Below are 20,509 nucleotides of genomic sequence, written 5' to 3' on the forward strand. Positions count from 1 at the left end.
TTCAGCTTTCCAAAAAATGCTGAATAGGAATCTAAAACATTAGGAATGTGATAAGAAATAAAATGGATTCTACAGTGCTCTTAACTTCTTTGTGTCTTAGAACCATCATGGATATTATCAAATGGATTCAGATAATTAAAGCTCTGACTCCCCTCCCAAGTAATAGGAAATATAATACCCAAACTTTGTTGTAAGAAATCAAAATAAAACAAAAAATATATAACTATGAGGATGCTAAACCACATACTTGACATATCTTTTTGCCTATGAAGACTGTAGAGATATTCCTATAGAATACAAATTGTTTAACCTTTTATAGAATTATTAAGAGGAACTAATAAAGGGCCTGATAATGCTAGCTTGGTATTGAAAGTGCTGGATGAGCCTCCAGTGCAAGGGTTTAACTGAGTATTTCTGTTAATAATTGTTGCAACAATTGCTACTATCAATAGAACCAGTCAACCCAAAATTTAACTGAAATCTACTCTTTTAAAAATAGCTTGCTTTTTAAAAAAAAGAAATTATGCTTAGCAATTACACGGTAAGTTTTTTCTTGTATAAAGAATATGCATTACAAAGACAAGATGTGGCTCTCAAACCAGTTACAATCATCTGAAAGACCTACATACAGCTCTTTAGATATTAGTTTTGTAATCAACAATCAAAGTAATGTGAGAGAGTAATGCAGAAAATTACTGTATGCGTGATATTAGGCAGAAACAGCAAAGCCTTCTATTCTGACAAGTTTATTACCATTAAAATGTTATGTCAAATATTTCTGCTTATTAAGCTAAAGTATTTTCACAAAGAAAACACATGGTATGCAGGTGAAACAATAGCTTCAAGTATCTTGAGTTTGTGCATGCTCATTCTATTGGACTTTGTCCTCACTGCTTGATAAATCATCCAGCTTACATATTATGAGTCAAACAATTATAGAACATCAGCTCTGATTGTATTGATTAAAGCACAATACAGCAGAGCTGACACTGAACTACATTACTTTAAGGAGATCCGTCTGTGAAACATCTGGTGACTCCACCAGCTAGAGAGGCAGATTTCCATGAGTTCCTCACACTTGCCAAGCTTTGGAACAAGAGTAATAAATATTCCCAGTAAAAAGTGAAATTTCAAAGTGAAATGAGTATTTTGCACCACTAGAGTTATTTAAGGAGAATGATGAATACAGGTACATACTTTTGTAATGGTATTTTTGAGGAAGGTTTTTCCCTTTTCTTCACATTCATATAATTCATTAAGCTATTTTAAATAAATGGCCGTTATTTACATCAGATTTATGATAAAAAATACTGAAGGAACTTTGAGAGAAAGCAGCTACAGTAAAAAGAAAAAGAAAAAAGTAAAAGAAAGCAGTTTCAGATTCTTTCCTCCACAACATGCAGCTTCTTGATTTTCATGTATTATTTTATAGCCTTATTTTTTCCCTTGAGCTCCAAGACCTAACACTAAGGGGCACCAGAGAACTGAACTGCATTTGTTCATATCCATCAGGAACCAGCTACTGCAGCTAACATAGCAAGTTATTCACCATGCTAGGTGGAGAGGAAATGGGGCTTTAGGGGAAACACAACAGACAAAACAACAGTTCTGTGTGACATATTCTTTGTTACAGAAAACTGCCCCTGGAAAAGCAAGGATGCGTACATTTCAAAAATACTGAAAGTCTTATTACAGTTTATTGCTAGGTGTTGAAAAAGAACTCTCACTGTTTTTCCAGGTAAAAGTTGGGAAATGTGTGAAAATAGTACATGACACAAAAATGGATTATTTTTGAGAAGTCAAGTGTATCTAAACAATCCTAGCAGATTGAGTATATGTACTTTGATCTTAGCCAAGTGTAAACAGAGGAATGTGGACTTAGGAATTCATTTGTGTATTAAGTTAGGATGAGGTTTGAATGCCAGAATGTTTTAATTTCCAACTCTTGAAGTTCCACTATGGAGATAAAGAACTTTTCTCATTTTTTTGTGGATTGTAAAATTGCCTATTATCCTCTCATGTTCCCAACAGGACAAAAGGGAAACAATATTAAAAAAAAAAAGTACACAAATTAACCCTGTTTGTCAGGTGCAGACCCCAATGCCAATTTTCTTCACCCCAAGTTTGGTTGTCAAACACAGAATAATTACACAGCCACTGCCACGTATCTTAATAGAGCACATTTTGAAAATCTCAAACCTGATATCGGGAACCTGTTGCTTATCCCAGTTGTGTATGGTTTGGTTTAGGTTTTTTTTTGTCCTGTATTTCTGCTGCAGTCCCTTTATTCTATCACAAAATTCATAATCAAACTAGCAAAAGAAAACTAAATAAATGACATTACATTTTAGAGATGTAAAGTTGTTCTGATTCCCTTTTAAGAGCTTGGTCACAGTATCATCCTGGAACAGAAAGCATTACAAAAATGCAGATTCAGTACAGGGTCCAGTGTGTCAAATCATTGCAATCAAAGCTTCAAGACCAAAATTAATAATGTACCATTAGCAGATGGTGTGACTAAGAATTGCAAACATGCATTGATTTGAGTACTGTAGACCTTTCCTTATAATATTAGCACTTATTTCTGTGTCTTTAAATAGCCTATCAAAATAAAATCAACAGATAACTCCTGCCCAGTGCAGTATTTGACTCAAAAGATCTTTTAAGGCCAGATGAGACCATTATGATAATGTACTTTGACCCCAGCATAACACAGGGCATAGTATCTCTCTCTGCAATTCCTCCCTTGGGTCTGCATCTTCTGTTAGAGGTATACTGTCTCCTTTTGAAAGACATCTAGCCTTGATTTATTGCTCAAAGTGACAGAAATTTCAGTACATTCCTTCGTAAGATCACCCCTCAGTTAACGACAGCTGCAGTCAGAAACAGTACAAGTTTTGTTCTCCTCTGGTATGGTTTAGATTTCTTTCGACTACACCTTTCAAAGCTGAATTTGAGAACCATCACCAAGCTATATCAGCTTATACATGGTCATGTTTGTTAAGAAAAAAAATCTTTTTTTAAGCAAAAAATATGACAAGTCACCTTTTGGGATACATTGTACGCCTTGTTCAAGGGCCATTAACAGTTTCTCAGGACAGAGAAAGGACAGAAGGTGGTTGATCTCTGCTGTGGGTCCAAGTGGAAATCATCAGCGATTCATCACCCTAGCAGGAGAGCTAAGCCTGACCTTTCTGTCTTTCTCTCTAGGCACTGACATCTAAACTGGGACACACACAGACTTGTAGTATTTACCCAGCTCATGTGCTGGACCAAGGTTCAGCAAATCTTCTCCTGGGGGAACAGCTTGGAGTTTATGGTCATTTTCCTTTCCAGCTTGCTGACTGAAAGACAGGCAGCTGTGATCAGGCATTTTACTGTGTGGCCATAACCGGTCAGGATGCAGAGCTCGGAGTTTCATATGCCATTTGTGATTTGCTATGACAAGGACAGACACGGCAACAGACCTTTCCAGCCACTATCCTGCATGGACATGGTGTTCCATGGCCACAATGGGAAGGAGAGAGGGGTGGAGAGTGGTACCGAGCAGTCCCTTCGGTGAGATGAGTAGAAAGAGTTGCACCGATGAAGCCCTTTGGAGGGGCCATGTGGTCCCCAGTGCCTCCCCCACCTCCTCCTCCTCCTCCTCCTCAGGCAGGAGGAGACAGAGTGGCTGCTGCTGCCAATGCGCCAGGATAGAGAGATCTCGGCGCGGGAGGAGATGACGCAAAAGGCAGAGCTCCCCCCAAAAAAGTGTTTCTCCAGGACGAAGATGGCGGCAACTTAGCCCAGGGGCCCAAGATGCCTGTGCCCATCGGGGGCCCCCAGCCAGGCAGTTCCGCCCCGTGCGCCCGGGGACACCGCGCCCGGCGGCAGCAGCGGCGGCAGCCGCAGCCCATTGTCACCAGCAGCGGCGGCGGCCCCGGCAGCCTCCTCCTCCTCTTCCTCTTCCTCCTCCTCCTCTTCAGCATCCTCAGCAGCGCTCCGGGAGCCTTGCAGCAGCGTCTCTCCAGTTAGAGCGGAGGGGGGAGAGAAGAAAGAGGAGACTAAGACAGCGGTGCAGGCATCTGTGCCGCGGCTCGGGGCTGAGGAAGAGGAGCAGCGACGGCGGGAGGGAGGAAGAGGAGGCGAGGAGCTCTCCCGGAGCCGTCCGTCGGCAGCGGGGGACGCGGCATGCGGTTGTCCGGGGGCAGTGGGATTTTCTCAGGAGGGAGATGGGGAGCTGCGATCTGACCATGCCTGGGTGAGAGGGGCAAAGGACCAGTCGCGCAGCCCTGCCACCACCAACTATCACCACTACCACCACCACCACCACCATCTCCTCTCCCTCCTCCTCTCTCTGCGTTATTGCTCTTATCTTCTCCACGGCACTCCGCGTTGGATGGACTGGGGCTGCTTCTTGTGGTGAGACCAAGGTAGAGCCACCGGCGAAAACCAGTATTATCTCAGAGAAAGAAAAAGAAGGAAGAAAGAAAGAAGAGAGAGAAAGAGAGAGGGGGGAGAGTGGAAGAGGGAGAGAGCGAAAGAGCGAGAGAGAGAAGGGAAGGCAGACAAGAAAATCCCCCCAATCTTTTAAGTCAATGCATATTGTGGTGACACTGGCAAAGGAGCCCTCACGGTGGAGTCGGCCAGGGCTGTGCGTTCCCAAAATATGACCAGGGGTGCTTGGATGTGTAGTCGGCAGTATGATGACGGCTTAAAAATCTGGTTCGCACCCCGGGAGAACGAGAAACCCTTCACGGATTCAGAGAGGGCTCAGAAATGGCGACTGTCCCTGGCATCGCTCTTGTTTTTCACGGTCCTGCTCTCTGATCACTTGTGGTTCTGCGCCGAGGCCAAATTCACGGGGACCGGAGAGAAGGAGCAGCCGCCGCCCGAGAAGCCGGAGCCCGCGGAGCCGGAGCTGCTGGCGGGCATGGGGGAGCCGGCGCCCCCCGCGCCCCGGCTCCTCGCCCCCCCCTCGCCCTCCCTCCCGCCCTCCCCCGGCAGCAGCGGTGGCGGCAGCCGCGGCAGCCGCAACAACGGCACCGAGCCCCGGCACGGCAAAGCTGCTTTCCTAGGGAACTCCACCACCAGGCCCCTGGAGACGTGTCCCCCCCCGGGGTCCTCGTCCGGGCAGTGCTTCAGCGTGGGGGACGCGGAGGCGGTGTGCCGGCCGCACAGGGGGTCGGGGCCGCCGCCGGGCGCGGGGCAGAGCCCGGCGCCCGGCTGGGACCTGACGGATTTTTACCTTTCCTTTTGTAATTCCTACACACTTTGGGAGTTGTTTGCCGGGTTGTCCAATCCGGACACTTTGAACTGCAGTCTGGATGTGGTGCTGAGGGGGGAAGGCTCCTGCAGCCAGTGCGTCCAGGCTTACCAGCGCTACGACCAGCACGCTCAGGAGAAATATGAAGAGTTTGAGGTTATGCTCCAGAAATATTTACAGTCGGATGAGTACTCGGTGAAATCGTGTCCTGAGGATTGTAAGGTAGGAGCCCCTGCTGTGTTTCCTGTCCCTGGCTGGCGGGCTGGCGTGCCTCCCTCGGCTTGTTGTGGCTGCCGTGGTCCCTGTTGTGCCTGCTTCGGTCTCTGTCCCTGGCGCCGGCGGCCGCGGTTCGTACGGTGCAGGCGGAGCTGTGGGGTGTATCGGCCGGGATGCCCCCGTTGTTAGCGCGTTGTTAAAAGGGAGGAAGAGAGAGGGGGAAGCTTGGGAAAAAGCAGAAAGAAGTGATCCTCGGTCCTCTGGGAGCGTAGCGCTGGATTTCCCCCTCCTCATGAATATGCGATTGGCTCCGGCTCGGCTGCCGGCTTCCAGCGGGCTCGGATGCGGCTTGGCGGCAGGCAGCGACAGGGGCTGCATGACAATGAGCGGGGCTCGGAGCGGCGGTCGAGGCCGGACTGCCCGACGGTGCTGCCCTGGCCGCCGGCCCTCGGGGCGGTGGGTGGCCGCGGTGCCCCCCAGGACTGGCTTTCCGTCCCCCTGCGGCGGCCAGGGGCACACACCGGAGGCTCCGGATGGGTTCCGTCGGGCGCTTGGCCCCGGGGACGGCGGTACCCTAGGGCGGCGGAGCGGCGTGGTGCCGGGCCACCTCGGGAGCCGAGAGCGGGACCGTGCTTCCAGGCGCTCTGCCAAAATCTGTGGACCTGGGAAAAACTGGAGGACGAGGGTGTCTGTCTAAGGGCAGCGCGATGAGCCTTGGTTGGAAAGTGATGGTAACAACGTTTTGATAAGACACAGCTCTTTTCTTTGGTGCCACTTGTGACGGCTCTAAGAGATCCAGAGGTTTTTCTTTTCCTGTGCTAGAAGGCAGAGGGTCCTACTTTGTCTCTTGTTGTTGCATTCTCTCTACTTTTGCACAAGATTAGTTGGCCTATCTCTCAAGACAGGGCAGAAAAAAGTGTTGTCCTGAGCACCTAAAATAGCTACCTGCATTCTTCTTTCCCCGTTTCAGTACTTATTGAGGTGAATGGTTTCTGCCCTGAACTGGATTATCTCAACTACTGTAGCTCTGCTAACCAGTCTGAACCAAATTCAGCTTTGGCAGTTAAACACAACAGTGCACAGGCATCACTGCTCTGAACAGGAGGCCTAGAGTACCTCTGCACTTTGTAACTTCAGCAGGGCCTTCTCAAATCATTTCATGGTAACAGTCCATGCCTAAAGAATCCCATTCACCAATACGTTAGTGTAATTTTCACGTCTTTGCCACAAAAATCAATCCACAATCCCTCCAGGAGCTGAAATAGCCCATTATCTAATTGGATAAAGTAGGAAAGTTGCTATATTTATTTGTTCTTGTTAAACCTGACAAGAATAAGGTAGATTCATCAGTAGTTTTAATTCCACTGTTTTTAGGTTGCAAACCGTGTGTGTACACACTCATTGTATATATACTATGTACTCAGTTACTGATAATGTAAATCCATTTTATTTCCAGAGTGAATTGGAAAAGTAAAAAAGGGTGTCAAATGTAAATAGATGTCTACTGCTGTAAGGACATCTTTACCATTTCAGTAGCTCTTTAAGTAGAAATTGACCTACTATTCTGTGCTGCCAAACGATCAACATCTACTTGCTTAAAGTGATTTTTTTGTGTCACAGTTTAGTTTGGCTGAACTTTACTGCAAAGTGCGCAGTTGCTCTACAGAATATGAAAGTGTAAAAGATGTTGAAGATGAACAGAACAGTAAATGTATGCTGTATAATGATTTCCCCTGCAGACACCCAATGAGAAGGAATATTTGTCTAATGATGGGGAAAAAGTTGTTGGCATTAAGATGATTGTGTGAAACTTAAATGAGCTAGACAAACAGAGTGCCAACGACCTACATCTCTCCAGTTCTGAGTGCCAGACGATACTGCTCTATGTTTTGAGAATTTGGCCGACCAGTCTGTGTTAAAAATGAAAAATATTCCAGCAGGGGAAAGGAAGAAAACCCCAACCAAGGGTGCGACTTAGTCGGTTTTCCCTTTTTCCAGGGAATCTGGTGGGCAGTGCAAGTGCCCAGCTAGTGCAGGTGCGGAGGGCAGGGGACGAGCCCTCTGGCGCGGGGCTGGGCTGGGGTGGGCTGGGCTGGGCTGGGCTGGGCTATGCTGCGCTGAGCGGTGGGCCCGGAGACCGCTGTCCAAGGTGCTGCAAGGCAACCCAAACAGCCGGGGCCAGGAGGGGAGAAGCCTCTCTCTGCCCCGCGCCCTGACTTGGTGCTTTTGGGTCCCTCTGGAGCCTTTTGATCCGTGCGGGTGGCCGAGAGAGAGAAGCGGATGGCACGTCCAGCTGTCTGACAGCCGTGTGTGTTGATGTGCTTGTGCGTGGGCTACTCCGAAGAGTGTGGAGGTGAAACTTGAAACTCAAATACTTTGCGACTAATGCAATGTTTTGCTGGGCTTTCTGGTGTTTTATATATTTCTTTATAAGACTCAATCAGGAAATTATTATTTTAATGTGTTGGATATTTAGATAATTCTTAGCTTAAGAATCAGAACAGAAAATAACTTGACATCTAGCTATGTGGTTTAGACACATGCTATTGGTTCATGTCATGATTTATGTGGTAAGCTGCTTTTCTTTTAAACAAAATACTGAAAATACTGCCTTTATTCAATAATCATGTATGTAAACCTTGGCTTAATGCAATGAAAGGCTTGTTAAATAGTATATTTCTACTTAAGACATCTTTAGCATTCTGGGAGGGTGGCCCCATTCACAGAAAAAAAAGCTTTTCATCCAGTTCACCAATTATATTAGATGATAAAAATCAATAAAATTTCCACTGAATAACACTCAACCTAAAACTTGTAAATGAGTGTTGCTTTTTCCTTCCCCATGTCTCCTCAACACTATCCCCCATCCTTGACACAGTCACTTCTCAGAGCAAAGTGTGAAAGTCATGGGGGGTTTCTCAGTCCAGCAAGATATGCTTTTCCTGAAAGTACTATTGGTGATAACAAACAGTACATCTCAGAAATGCCTTTGATGCACTAGTCTAAACCTCAGACTTTATCTTTATTTATTTATCTGAAACCAGAAGAAAATGAACTTTACTTTCAAAATATTCTGTGTTCCACTACATGTCTCCTGGTCTCTGAAGAATACTTTAAATTAATTGCTTGTTATTGCAGAATTTTGCAGGCAGGAGCTGTTTGACTTATCTGTTCACATTTAGCTATTCTATGTGGTGAGCTTTGGTTTTAATATATAAGTATACTCAGTGGTTTTTTTCTTGCTGTTTTTCCTTTTTTTTTTTTTTTTTTTTAAGAGTGCTGTCCTGTAATTAAAGTCTTACTATTAAACTTGTTATTGAATTACATTGGAGTTTTTGAAAGTTTTGTAGAAAATGCTGAGAATTTTGCACATTTAGAACATTAGGAAACCCACTTTTTTGATAGTATCAATGAACATACATATTCATTGTATATTATTAGAATGTCAGTAGACTTTATGTGTTGTTCAGGGATATCAGTGTTGTCTCAATATAAGTGCATCTTCAATTTATTTCTTGGAAACTATCTTTAAAGTCCGATGCCTCTCTATATTGTTTCCTTGTTAGGATAGTCACACAACAGTAATGGCTAGACAGTAAATATAAAAAAAATATTTGAATGCATTACATATTCAACTAGATAACATAATAAATTGCTGTAGCTTTATTGAATCACTAAAGTAACGGAGTAACTGAAAGTCTGGATCTACATTTCTGTTTTTCTGTCTTAAATTTAGTTTAGATTTTTAAAAAAAAATTTATGAAATTTTGCTTTTGCATATTATAAATTTGTGATTATAATTGCAGGGATTGGTCTTGACAATATCTATAATTTCTGAATTTCCAGAATATCATTTTTATATGCAGTGTGACACAGTACTGTATTCAGACAATTAACAGAAACTGTATTGGCTTGATGCTGGAAGACAGAGTTCCTCATTAAGACTTGTCAGCCTTCTATCAGGGGAAATACTCAAGTTCTTGTTCTTAAGGCAGCAGGCAATTGCTCTGTGGAATAAAAGAAAATTCTGGCTACTTCTGATTAAGAACTGGGTCAAATGACTAAGTAGGACATAAAAATGTAAAGGTTTTTAATTTTTTTAATTTTTTTAGAGATAGAACTTACATCTTTGTGATAAGTATCAGAGGCCAGGGTTTTCTTGGCAAATATATTTATTAATGTTTGAACATGACACTAGTCATCATTTTTTGATGCAGGTTTCTTTAACCTAGTTAAAGTTATGAGTGTTTAAAATGTGGTCTTCCCTAGTGCTAATTAAAATATTGAAATGTATAATTCAGGTAATGCATTATAATTAAAATGACATTAAAATAATTCACTTTCCCTCCTAGAATATCAAAGGAGAAAAATAAAAAATACCAACTCTTTTTATATCAATATTGTTAAAAGCAAACTTTGACTGACATCCTAGGTGCTTAACAAGTACACAAAGATTTTTGTTTTTCAGAAATTAAATATAATTTGATAATTTCTGATTTGAGGTTTATGATATTGGTATGTATATGATATGATATATATATGATATTGAGTTATAGCTATTTATAGTTATTATATTATGGCTGAGTTATAATATTTCTTAGTTGAAAAACATGCATATCAGTAAAGGGTTTCATCATTAAACATAGATGGTATAGCTGATAGGAATATAGAGTTGGTATTTCTGTTACTGAAGAATTTTTTTTTTTTTGATCAAAGAGCTGTGTTCAACCACTTTTATTTGAGTAAGAGGATGATTTAAAGTTATTTAAAACAATTAAAATCAAATTTCTTTTTAGATGTTATCTGAAAATTTCAAAGCTTATATGAATCATTACTTTTCCAAGAACTTTTTCCTAAACAGCATATGTATTCTAATTAGGTTTTGATTTAAACTCTCAGCTAAGCTGGCAGAAAAGAGCAGATGAGAAATATGAAACCAAAAGCTCAAATGATAAAAGAACCCTTCTGTTACAAAAGGTTACATAGACCAGCATCTGCCACAAAGTTAGATAATTCAGTGTCACGTCTTAATCACATATTTCTACTGTATACAAGAGTGATACCTAAGCTAATCAGAAGAAACTCTTACAAATTAAACCTTGAAGATCTGCACTGATAGTCTAGTATAAAAAGGAAAAAACCCATTAATTAATGAACTAAGGCCTTTTCAGAATCTTTTGAAATTTAAATCTTTATTTTAAAGCTCTCTTTAAAATGATTACTATGCTGTATTTAAACAAGCTTAAGTGTTTAAAGAAATAAACATTATTTAAATAGTATAAAATATATAAATTAAAATTTATAAATTATATAAATTACATAAACATAAATAATATTTAAATGTTTATACTTTTAAAAATTTTGGTTTAAAATACTGTGAAACTAATGTGACTGTATAAATTGATGTTTGCACAATTTGATGTTTTTTGATTTTATTTGGCCAGCTGATTTTTTAAAAAAGTAGAAGTTGAATTATTTTTCAAAACTAATTTAAGACAAATATATGGATGAATTTAGTATAACTCTTCTTCTAATAATGCACTGATATAATAAAGGAAGTGACACTGACTGTGTGCTAATGGATTTGTATTTTGACCTAAAATCCTGATTTGGCAGTATGTTTCAGTCTCCAGTTTTGAGCTAGATGAATGGTACTGCACTCAGGGAGAACTGTGCACATGCTTGTGGTCATTCAATTGCTTAACTGCTCCGCTGAATCAGGATCAGATCTCTTCACTCCTAAAATTCCCCAGGGTGTTCTTTCCAAGTGTTTTAATCCCACTTAACTTTTTGAAAGTTTGCATCTAGTTGATCATCGAGATACTTATCCCATTCATAATGTCAATGGGTACATCATTCCTGATTTAGGAAAAAAAGGACTGTGGATGACCGGCACAGAGTAGTTGAAGTGGATTCTACCCTAGTTCAGCAGCCACCATTTAATGTTTCATGGTGTTAACGTCACATAGCTAGGGATGTCATGGCTCTGACCTCAATTTTACTAGCTTCACTTATTCTCTTTACATCAAGCAGTATGCTTCACATGTACCTCGCAGAGACTGTGACAATCATACTTCATTTCATGTTCTTCTAGGAAAAGTAATCAAAATGCAAATTATAGTTCTATCACTTATCCTGCCTAAAAATCATTTGGTCTATACTTAGTAATTTATCACTTCAGTCTTGCACTAAGATCCATAATGTATTTAGATCTGTGAATTGCCTAAAAGGGAGAAAGTAACTTAGAAGCTGAATTCTTAAATATTACTTTTTGGTATGTATTAGTCATAATGCCCCAGAAGATAGAAAAATAAAATAATCCAGCTGATAAAAACAAACAAACAAACAAAAGTAGATATCCATTATGGACATCCACACAAAATATTAAAGCTCAGACTCTCTTTGTAGTCAGTGGAGATACATAAGCAATTTTAGAGTCTGAGTCAGTTCACAATAAAGTGGACATCTAAAATAGGTCAGGTGGATTATACCCTAAAAATACCTATTTTCTGTCCATTTTCTCTAAAGAGGACATACTGTCATTTTATCTCAAATACACACACCTCCACCCACTGTTGACCTCAAAAGTCATATTAGATGAATCCTCAAAAGGGGGTTTTAGTAGAAAAATTAAGTTTGGAGGAAATTATGTTCATATGCAAAATTTAATTGTGAGAAAGTTTGTAAAATCCCACTACTTGTGCTGTGCCACACCAGCCTAGTGAAATCACAAGTCTCTTTCACTATTCTGTTGCTGAAGACTGTGTGAGCTATACAATCTACTTCTTAGGGGTGAGAATAGGAAAGTGTCTTGTATGACATAACTGTATTTTTATGACTTTTTTTTTTTTAAGAGAGGGGAGACCAAGAGTTTCTACATATGGCTCCTCCGGTTTTTATTTCTGTTAAGAAACCAGACAATAACAATTGTAGGTCATCTTCTTAATAGACAATGTTGCAGGTAGATCTACTAGAGATTGTTTCTCTTATTCTCCCTTCTATCTGTACAAGGAGGATGGATTTTTTTTTGTGTGTTGGAGGTGTCTATATATGTAAAGACTCCTATACATGTCATTTTCTTCCCTTAGTCCAAATCAGAGAGAACTCCTAAGACTACCCAAACTCTCTCCCTCAAGAAGCACATAGACATTTTTGCCACTTTACTATAATCACCATACTTTACTTTTCTATGTACTTTTCACTGTAGTTTTTTCTTGTCAGAACTGTAGTGCAAACATCTCTAAGCGAGAACGTGTGTGAGCTTGATTCACTTTAAACATCAATCAGTTAGATGAATACAAATGTAGTGAGGCACTGGAGATATGTTCTGGCCTGTAGAGAGATTTAATTAATTTGAAGATATGTTAAAAGAATAAAGACCAAATTTATTTTTGGATTTGTGGTCTGACCTTGTTTGCAAACGGGGTAGATATATGAAATATGTAAATTGCTTCTTTAGAACATGCACATTGAAGAGCTGTACCTAATGGGCTCCCAGTCCATAATGACAAAAAGAACAGGTCATGAGGTAAGTGGCTCTGAAGGGAAGTAGATTAACACTTAATATTCTCCCAGCCATCATCTCATCTCTTTCATCCAAACTGATGAGTGTGTCGAAACCTGTGTTTGAAATGACATCGTTATGGAAGAACTTGGTATGACCCTTTGAAACACTGGTTGGATGCAACCAAATTTTTGGGACGAATGGTGATAATAAATGCCAAAGTGAAAAACTTCAGCAGTTATGTGTGGGCATATTGGTCCTTTGAAGTGTGTTGGAGAACCTGATAGGGATGCTCGCCTTTCATATACATTGCTCTTGAGAGTTCATTCAGAGGTTTCGCCTTTAGAAGAAAACTTTGTGATTAAAAACAGTAGTGAAGATGATCTGAAGTTACCAATAGCATGTTTGGGTCTAGGTTTTCAGAAATTCTGCTGCATTTTGGAACTCATTGTGGATGTTTTAAATTACTCCAGTGAAATTAAAGGGAAATGGTAGCTGAGTAACTACAAAAAAAAAAAAAAAGCCCAAATTTTAATTTTTGGGATATGACATTTTTATTTTTAGTTTTATTTTTTTTTATGTTACAATTTAGGTAATTTAATTAGTTAAACCAATATATTTTCAAATATATCCATTCTAAAATTTTTAAAAGGAAAACAATTTTATTATGTTTGCATTTTAGAATGTGCTATATATTGCAGTATTTAGGAGACATTTTCCATGGAGAAAGTGTGATATCTAGAGTGCTTTTTAAATGCATTTTTAATTCTTGTTGATCCTCTGCATGTTAGATGAGATGTTGCCTTCAATTTGCCTGAAAACTTATGTAAATGGTGTCTTGGGCCTGTCAACAGACTTAATCTCTGTAAAACATCAAAATGAAGTATCTTTATTACATTTTAAAGATATTAGCAATCCAGAACCAGAGGACATTCTTTATTAAAGGGATGGGAAAAAGATTAGATATTTAGAAAAAATATTTTTCTAGTTTTATTCACTCTTTGAGGAGAATAAGAGAGTTTCCAGAGTTTGCTGATTGATGATTTGCTGATCATTGCTCTATATTGGCTAGTTTGCTCTCTGTATTTGAGGGGTTACACTCACAGGTTATTCTCAGAAAAATTAATTTTGTATGAGATGTATTCATTTAGATAAATATTTGGATTTAAAGGAAGAACTCGAGCAACTCTTAAATAGTTTAAAATCTATATTAAGTTAATTACATATCTTAGAGATTTCTGTGTGTAGCAATAGACAACTAAATGTAAGATGATATAAAAATTTATTCATGTATGCTCATTCTTCATGAGGAGCAGTGTACAGACAGAACTGCTTTTTCTAGTGTGAAAATTATATTTTTAACTCATATTAGTTGATTTGTTGTGCTTATGAGTCAAGAAAATACAATTTTTTACTAGTATAACTTCATTATTTAGAGAGGTATCTTTATCACTGTTAAAGTTATATTTTCAAAGGCACTAAAAAGATATCTGTTGAGACAAATGTTTGTATTTGTATATGTGCACATTGAATTAAAAAACCAGATGCTCCTTAAAGTGGAGCTTGTAGAAGAACAACAAAAAATAGCAAATGAAAAATCCAATTTGTTTTTATTGGGAATAAATAATACAAGTATATATACTTAAAAATGTATCTACAAAAATTACATGCAGATTTCCCATGAATACTCTTAACATTGCCTTCACATATATTTGTTGAAATCTGATTTCTGGATAGAACGGCTTCAGGATAATGAAAACTTCAGAGTTGGAAATAAAATTTCTTCTGTATTGAAAGACTTGCAACTGACTTTTAAAGAAAAAGATCACATTGTGGTGAAATCTGGTATAGCACATCTCACTTGAAAGGTAAATTATTTTTGAAATATGAAAGAACTATAAATTACAGTGTATATTATAAAAAGATAAAAATCAAATTACATGTCAGTTGTAATCATTCTATTAAAAACTTCTACAAATTATCCCAAATCCATTCTTTGATAAAGATTAAAATCTCTAAAAGATTTGAAGAGAAATAATACTGTAACATCTATTTAGAATACAGATCATTAGTAAACTCCTTAAGCAAGTTTCTGGTGATTTTCCAGTGGGATATGTCTGTACTGATTCCAGCCATGTTAAAGTCAGGCAAATAGCGTAATCAGTGCAGAAAGATCCATGTTGTCAGAGTCTCATTTACTGGTCTTTTTATTATTTAATAAAATATCCCAAATGCATCTATTTTGGGACATTTCAAATTTTATGCCTCTTAAGGTATAAACCCATCCTTTCATGTTTTTCCTTTCACTCTGTGTTCAAGCTGTTAATGCTGTAGTACAGTACTTTAACGAGAGACTGGGCAGTTTTTGTTAGAAGAAATTTTTTTTGCAGAAGGGAACAAGTATGGGAAGCTCCCAGCATCCTGTACATGGGGATGTCCTGGCACTTGCTGCCAGCCAGGAACATAGAAGCTCTGCCCTGGACCAGTGCCAGGGCTGAGGGATATATGGGCATTAGGTTCCACTGGCTTGAGGTTCTGCACTTAAAAAAAGGAAGCAAGTCAAAAACATAGCCAAGGTCCTCTGGGATGGCTTTTAAAATTCTTCATGCATTCAAAGGTGAGATGTTCATTTCCAGTCCTGTTCTGCTGTAGAGTTAAAATCTTAGAGTAATATTTCTGCAGAGAACCTGACAGAACTTGGACCACTATTATGAAGAAGAAGGAGTTTCTGAACAAGATACATTTGAAATATTACCCGAATTATATTAGAAACAGAACTAATTTTTTTATTTTTATGTTTTTTTCATTTATGCTTTCTGATAGTTGGGGAAATGACTGCTATTATAAGCTGAGTTTAGCTAACAAGATGTAGCATAGCACAGGAGTTCAGGAAATGAGGCTTGCTGTTTTATATCCCAATTCAGTTAGAAGTGCATTATGATTTCTTTTGTCTCTATTTAAATCTTATAAATATACATTTTTTTGCAACCTCACTATATTAATGAAATTAAATCATTACTATAGCACTAGTTTTTCAAAATCTGGGTACTGAGATTGATTCCTGGGACATGACTCAAGTAAATGTACTCTGTAATGATAGATGTGAATTTAAAAGATTGTTTTATTTTCATTTGTAAATATGGACCAATTTTCTTTAGTCAGTAATCTACGGTGACAAAAACCAGGACTAACTCCATTGGAATTAATGGCTTTACTTAAATGTAGTACTGTTTTGAGAGGAGGCACATTATATGCTTTAAAACTCAAATGTATGAATTCAGAGGGACAGATTTGACTCAGACTAATTTGTTTTACAAACCTTGCTACAAAAAACAATATGCAGAGTGCTTTAAAAGCTGTTTTCCTTGTCTTTGACTGACATTACCAATTTGTTATTGTTGTTAGATTAATGATTTTTTCCCTTTTCTTTGTTTTTGTACAAGGTCTTGATTGTATTCTCTTATTCTTTTGATTTTTCAGGCAGTACTGTAGAAAAATATTATAAGCTTAACTTTTTCAGCTATCCAGGGAGGGGAAAACCTTGAAGAGAACAAAGGAAAATTAATTTACCTTTTCCAGCCAAGAATGTATGTCATCCACAGGGTTAAAAGGAGAGATACTGATTAGTAGTATTGCTAGTTTAAATCCAGAGAAGCTGCTTTGATTGCTGTAAAGACACTCTGTATTTATGTTGGCATAAATACAGTTAAATTTAAGCATAAGTTGAAGAATTGATAAGGTAATGGAAGTTTTGCTCTGTGGTACATTACAACACATAAAAAAGGCAGTAATTTTAACAATGACTCATCTGAAATAAAAATAACAGGTGTTATACACACATACATATCTATCTATCTATCTATCTAGATATATCTGTATATCTGTATATGTATTAGATGAGGTGGGACAAGATATTGAAATTGGATCAAGCATCCTAGAGAGACTAGGACAGTCCTGAAGTAGAGTCCTTTGGAAATCTGAAATGTCATGGATTATGCAAAATAAAGAAATAGTTTAGAAAGTACAGGAAAATGTAACAATTGTTAATAAATGGTCCTTTAATTTTTCAGTCACTGATTTTTTTTTTTTTCTGACTGATCTAGAAATGTAAGTTACTTAGAGTGTTTTCTTTCTTTCATCAATACTTCAGAAAAGCTCCACAGAAAAAGTAGAATGCACAAGCATCAATTTCCAGAATGTCATAGCCAGGATACACACGAACCCTGTCTTACACTGGTCTTTGCAACTCATTTGTAGAAACTCTTTGTAAATTTAAACTGAAAGTTGGATCACTGCTTGGTACAAACCCACCTAAAACTCCATGTGTCTCTGTTGTCTAGTATTAACCGATAATGGAAGAAGTTACCTTAATGTTCTATTTTCTTAAGTGGAATATTTTAGATTATTTTTATTTCTGTTTCTTTATTTGCACATCACGATGAAGTTTATTTTTTGTTTATGTTTGGGTTTTTTTAAGGCTAGGATATTTTGATTGCTGTAATTATCTGGGAGATTGGGTTCATATTACTGTTGTATAATGTGATTTTTATATTTTTTCTGAAATATTTTAAGAGGCAGAATGATGTTAGCTGGTGCAATATGCAAACATGAATTAGGGTGACTTCCCAAATATTTGTTGTATTATGTTTGTATTATTATGTATATTTAGAGAATATATATATTATTTATATATTTTTCTGTAGTTTCCTTTGTAATTTTTAATTGCTGAAAAAACAGTAAGGTTTTTATATAGACCTGATTTGAAGAGAGGCAATATTTCAGATGGAAGAGATCTTTTTCTCCTTTTTTAGCTGTTTAGATCTGCGGGAGGGGGAGATATTATGTTCTGCAGCCTGGAGGAAATATTTAAATCTTTTATTTTTACCAAAATCATGACTGACAAGGAAGATCAGTAGCTCATAGGGAGGAATAAGATAGCTGTGAATATCAATAAGCTTTTGTTTTGGGATTCTTCTAAAATTGTGATCCTGGCTACAGGATAAAATATATACAAGTGGAAGGATGTTTGAAATGATTTTATGATATGTTTGAAAGAGAAGCAAAAGACCTGAAATTGTTCAGTGTTTTTTTTTTTCCCCTGCAAGTAATGGCACTATTGGGGTACTCAAATATTACAGTAATTCAGCAGTGCAGGGGCCCATAACATGTAGGTGCACCATGAAGTGCACCTGTTTTGTGGCTCAGAGGGCTGGTCCTGCTTCAAACTCTGTTCTTCACGTCTTAATAGAGTTAAAAGGCAACTACTTATTTCTTGCAGAATCTGTGCACAGTCGGGGAAGCTCACAAATCTCAAGTGCTTGAGCTGTGTACAGACAGCTGCCCTCAGGCTGTGTCTCCATTAGCATTTCAGTTCAGGTCAGGGGTGTGCTTTTGAAACAAACCTTCCACTCACTCTCACTACCACTCTTACTGCCTCTTGATTCACCACACAAACAGGGTTGCTTTCTGCTGAAAGCAAAGGCAAAGGAGTGCCCCAGAAGTGCTCCTAAATTGAGTTACAGGCAGTAAAGGACATGCAGTCTAAAGAACTAGGGCTAACCTGAAGTAAAACTGCTGAAACACACATTATGTGGATACCAGGCTCTCAGCACTGTTTCAGTTTACAGACTGTGTCTACAGAGCCACACTCCTTGTTAATATTCACATAGGTATAGTTAAACGGACTGAAATTCAAACTGGAGATAATTCCCAGAGTATCTCAGCAATTTCTTCAGGACTGCAGCGCAAGCTCAAGGCCCTGAGCCAAATCTCTGAAATGATTTGCTTCACCTGGCTGTATAGAATCATGGCATTAGTGATAATCTATTATCCTTTTTTATTTTTTTAAAAATTTTTGTTTAACTTCTGCTGGCATGCCTATGGAGGTGAGGCAGAGTTTTACTCTATGCCTTCCCTGCAACTGCCAAGCCTCAGTGCAGCAGAACCACTGCAGCTTTGTGCATTTTGGACTCTCAGGGCTGCCTCTGTCCTCACTATGGAATTCACAGCACCTTCCCAACACACAGACATAAGGCTGAACAGAACTGTCTGTGAGTGCCTCTTTGTAGCAACTCTGGAGTTTTTGGTTTCAGAATGGTGCAAAAACATCTAAACAATCATGAAAATGAAAAATTTGAGGGATTTGAGGGAAATCAGCAGCAGTGAAAGAAGTCTGATCTGTCTTAAAAAAATACTAGCCTCACTATCTCCTAACTTATTTTCTTGTTTCCTGATAGAAGAAAAAAAAAGAGTTCAGTCTAAATTTTAGGTAGTCACTGAACTGTCAAACAGATATACAGGAAAGCATAAGCAACTGATTTTCTTTTTTAATTATTTCAATTTCTATATAGCTGTGCAGACTTCATTTTCTTTGGATTTTTTCAACATAGAGGACAAAACTGTCTCTACAGTATGGATTGATATTATTTTTCTTCACAGAGTAAAGCTTTTTTCCTTGAGTGATTAGAAAGTGATGTTTAGTTCTCTACAAAATATGACACTGGAAGAATATTGACATACTGATAGAATATTTGCTGTTAGTATGGGGAACTACTGCCATTCCAATTTTTATTATTTGGGTATTTTTTATTGCAATACTCCCCGTACTTACAGGTGGTCATTGCTTTTGAACCCTGAGAATTCATGTCAGAGTTGTTTTTAAGTAAATTTACTGCAATTCTAGGAAGAAAATCAGTTCTTCTAGAGGTTATATTCCAATCATAACAATATTCCTGAAGATCTGTGGGATTTAATGCTTTTAGCCTTTGGTACACCAGGAAGTTTTCTTACCTTTTCCCGAACTTTAAACCTGAGTAGGAATAAAAAGAGACAAGAAAGGTGATACACTGGCCTAGCAAAAATGGCTAAAGAAATAATTTGCTGAAATAGTATCAGTGTGTGTGATTGGGAAATAAGGGGAAGACCTGCCAGATGATCAGCACTTTCTGCACCACCAGGTGCTACTGAGGTGACCAGGAAGTGCAAGGGAGACCAAGCAGCAGAGACATTGTCCTGCCAGCAGGAAAAACAGTCAGAATGGCAGATAGCCAAAACTGCAGATGTTTAACTTAGATCATAAGAGTAGATAGACAATATATTCATATAAGGCTTCTATTGGATGTATCTCAGATTAACTCATGTTGCTTTATCCTGAAGCCTGAAGGAGCTGATACTGAAGAATCACAAAACTGAAGAGAGTATGTTTTTGCTAAGCAGGGTATAGGAACTGACATACTATGCTGCTCAGTGATCTACTTAGTGTCTTGTCCTACCTCTGGGAATAAGATTGGGAGGTAAAATGAATGCTACAACAGACCAGGAAATTGTTTGTCAGTTTGCAAAGTTTCTTCTTAATTCATATTAGGCAGTAGTCAATTTATCATGCTTATAAGTCAACAAAATACCTTTCTATATTCTTTTCTATTAGTATAATTTCATACACGAAGGGATATTTTATTGTTAGAGACAAACTGTTAGAGATAAATTTAATTTTCGACAGTGCTTAGAATGGTGTTCAAAATCTAATTTTTCTCTAACTCTTA

At 38.6% G+C, this 20,509-nt stretch overlaps 1 protein-coding gene across 1 annotated transcript in view; it reads left to right on the plus strand.

Moving 5' to 3' along the window:
• Positions 1-4,467: 4,467 nt before the first annotated feature.
• FAM155A (family with sequence similarity 155 member A) overlaps positions 4,468-20,509 on the plus strand; it is a 459,682-nt gene continuing 443,640 nt past the window's right edge. The window contains exon 1 of the mRNA XM_027645753.1: positions 4,468-5,470. Coding sequence (XP_027501554.1) covers positions 4,652-5,470 — 819 coding nt within the window. The 5' untranslated portion in view covers positions 4,468-4,651. The remainder of the gene's footprint in view (positions 5,471-20,509) is intronic.

This window comes from Corapipo altera, unplaced genomic scaffold (genome assembly GCF_003945725.1).
Source record: "Corapipo altera isolate COAL_440 unplaced genomic scaffold, ASM394572v1 0, whole genome shotgun sequence".
In the NCBI taxonomy this organism is placed as follows: Eukaryota; Metazoa; Chordata; class Aves; order Passeriformes; family Pipridae; genus Corapipo; species Corapipo altera.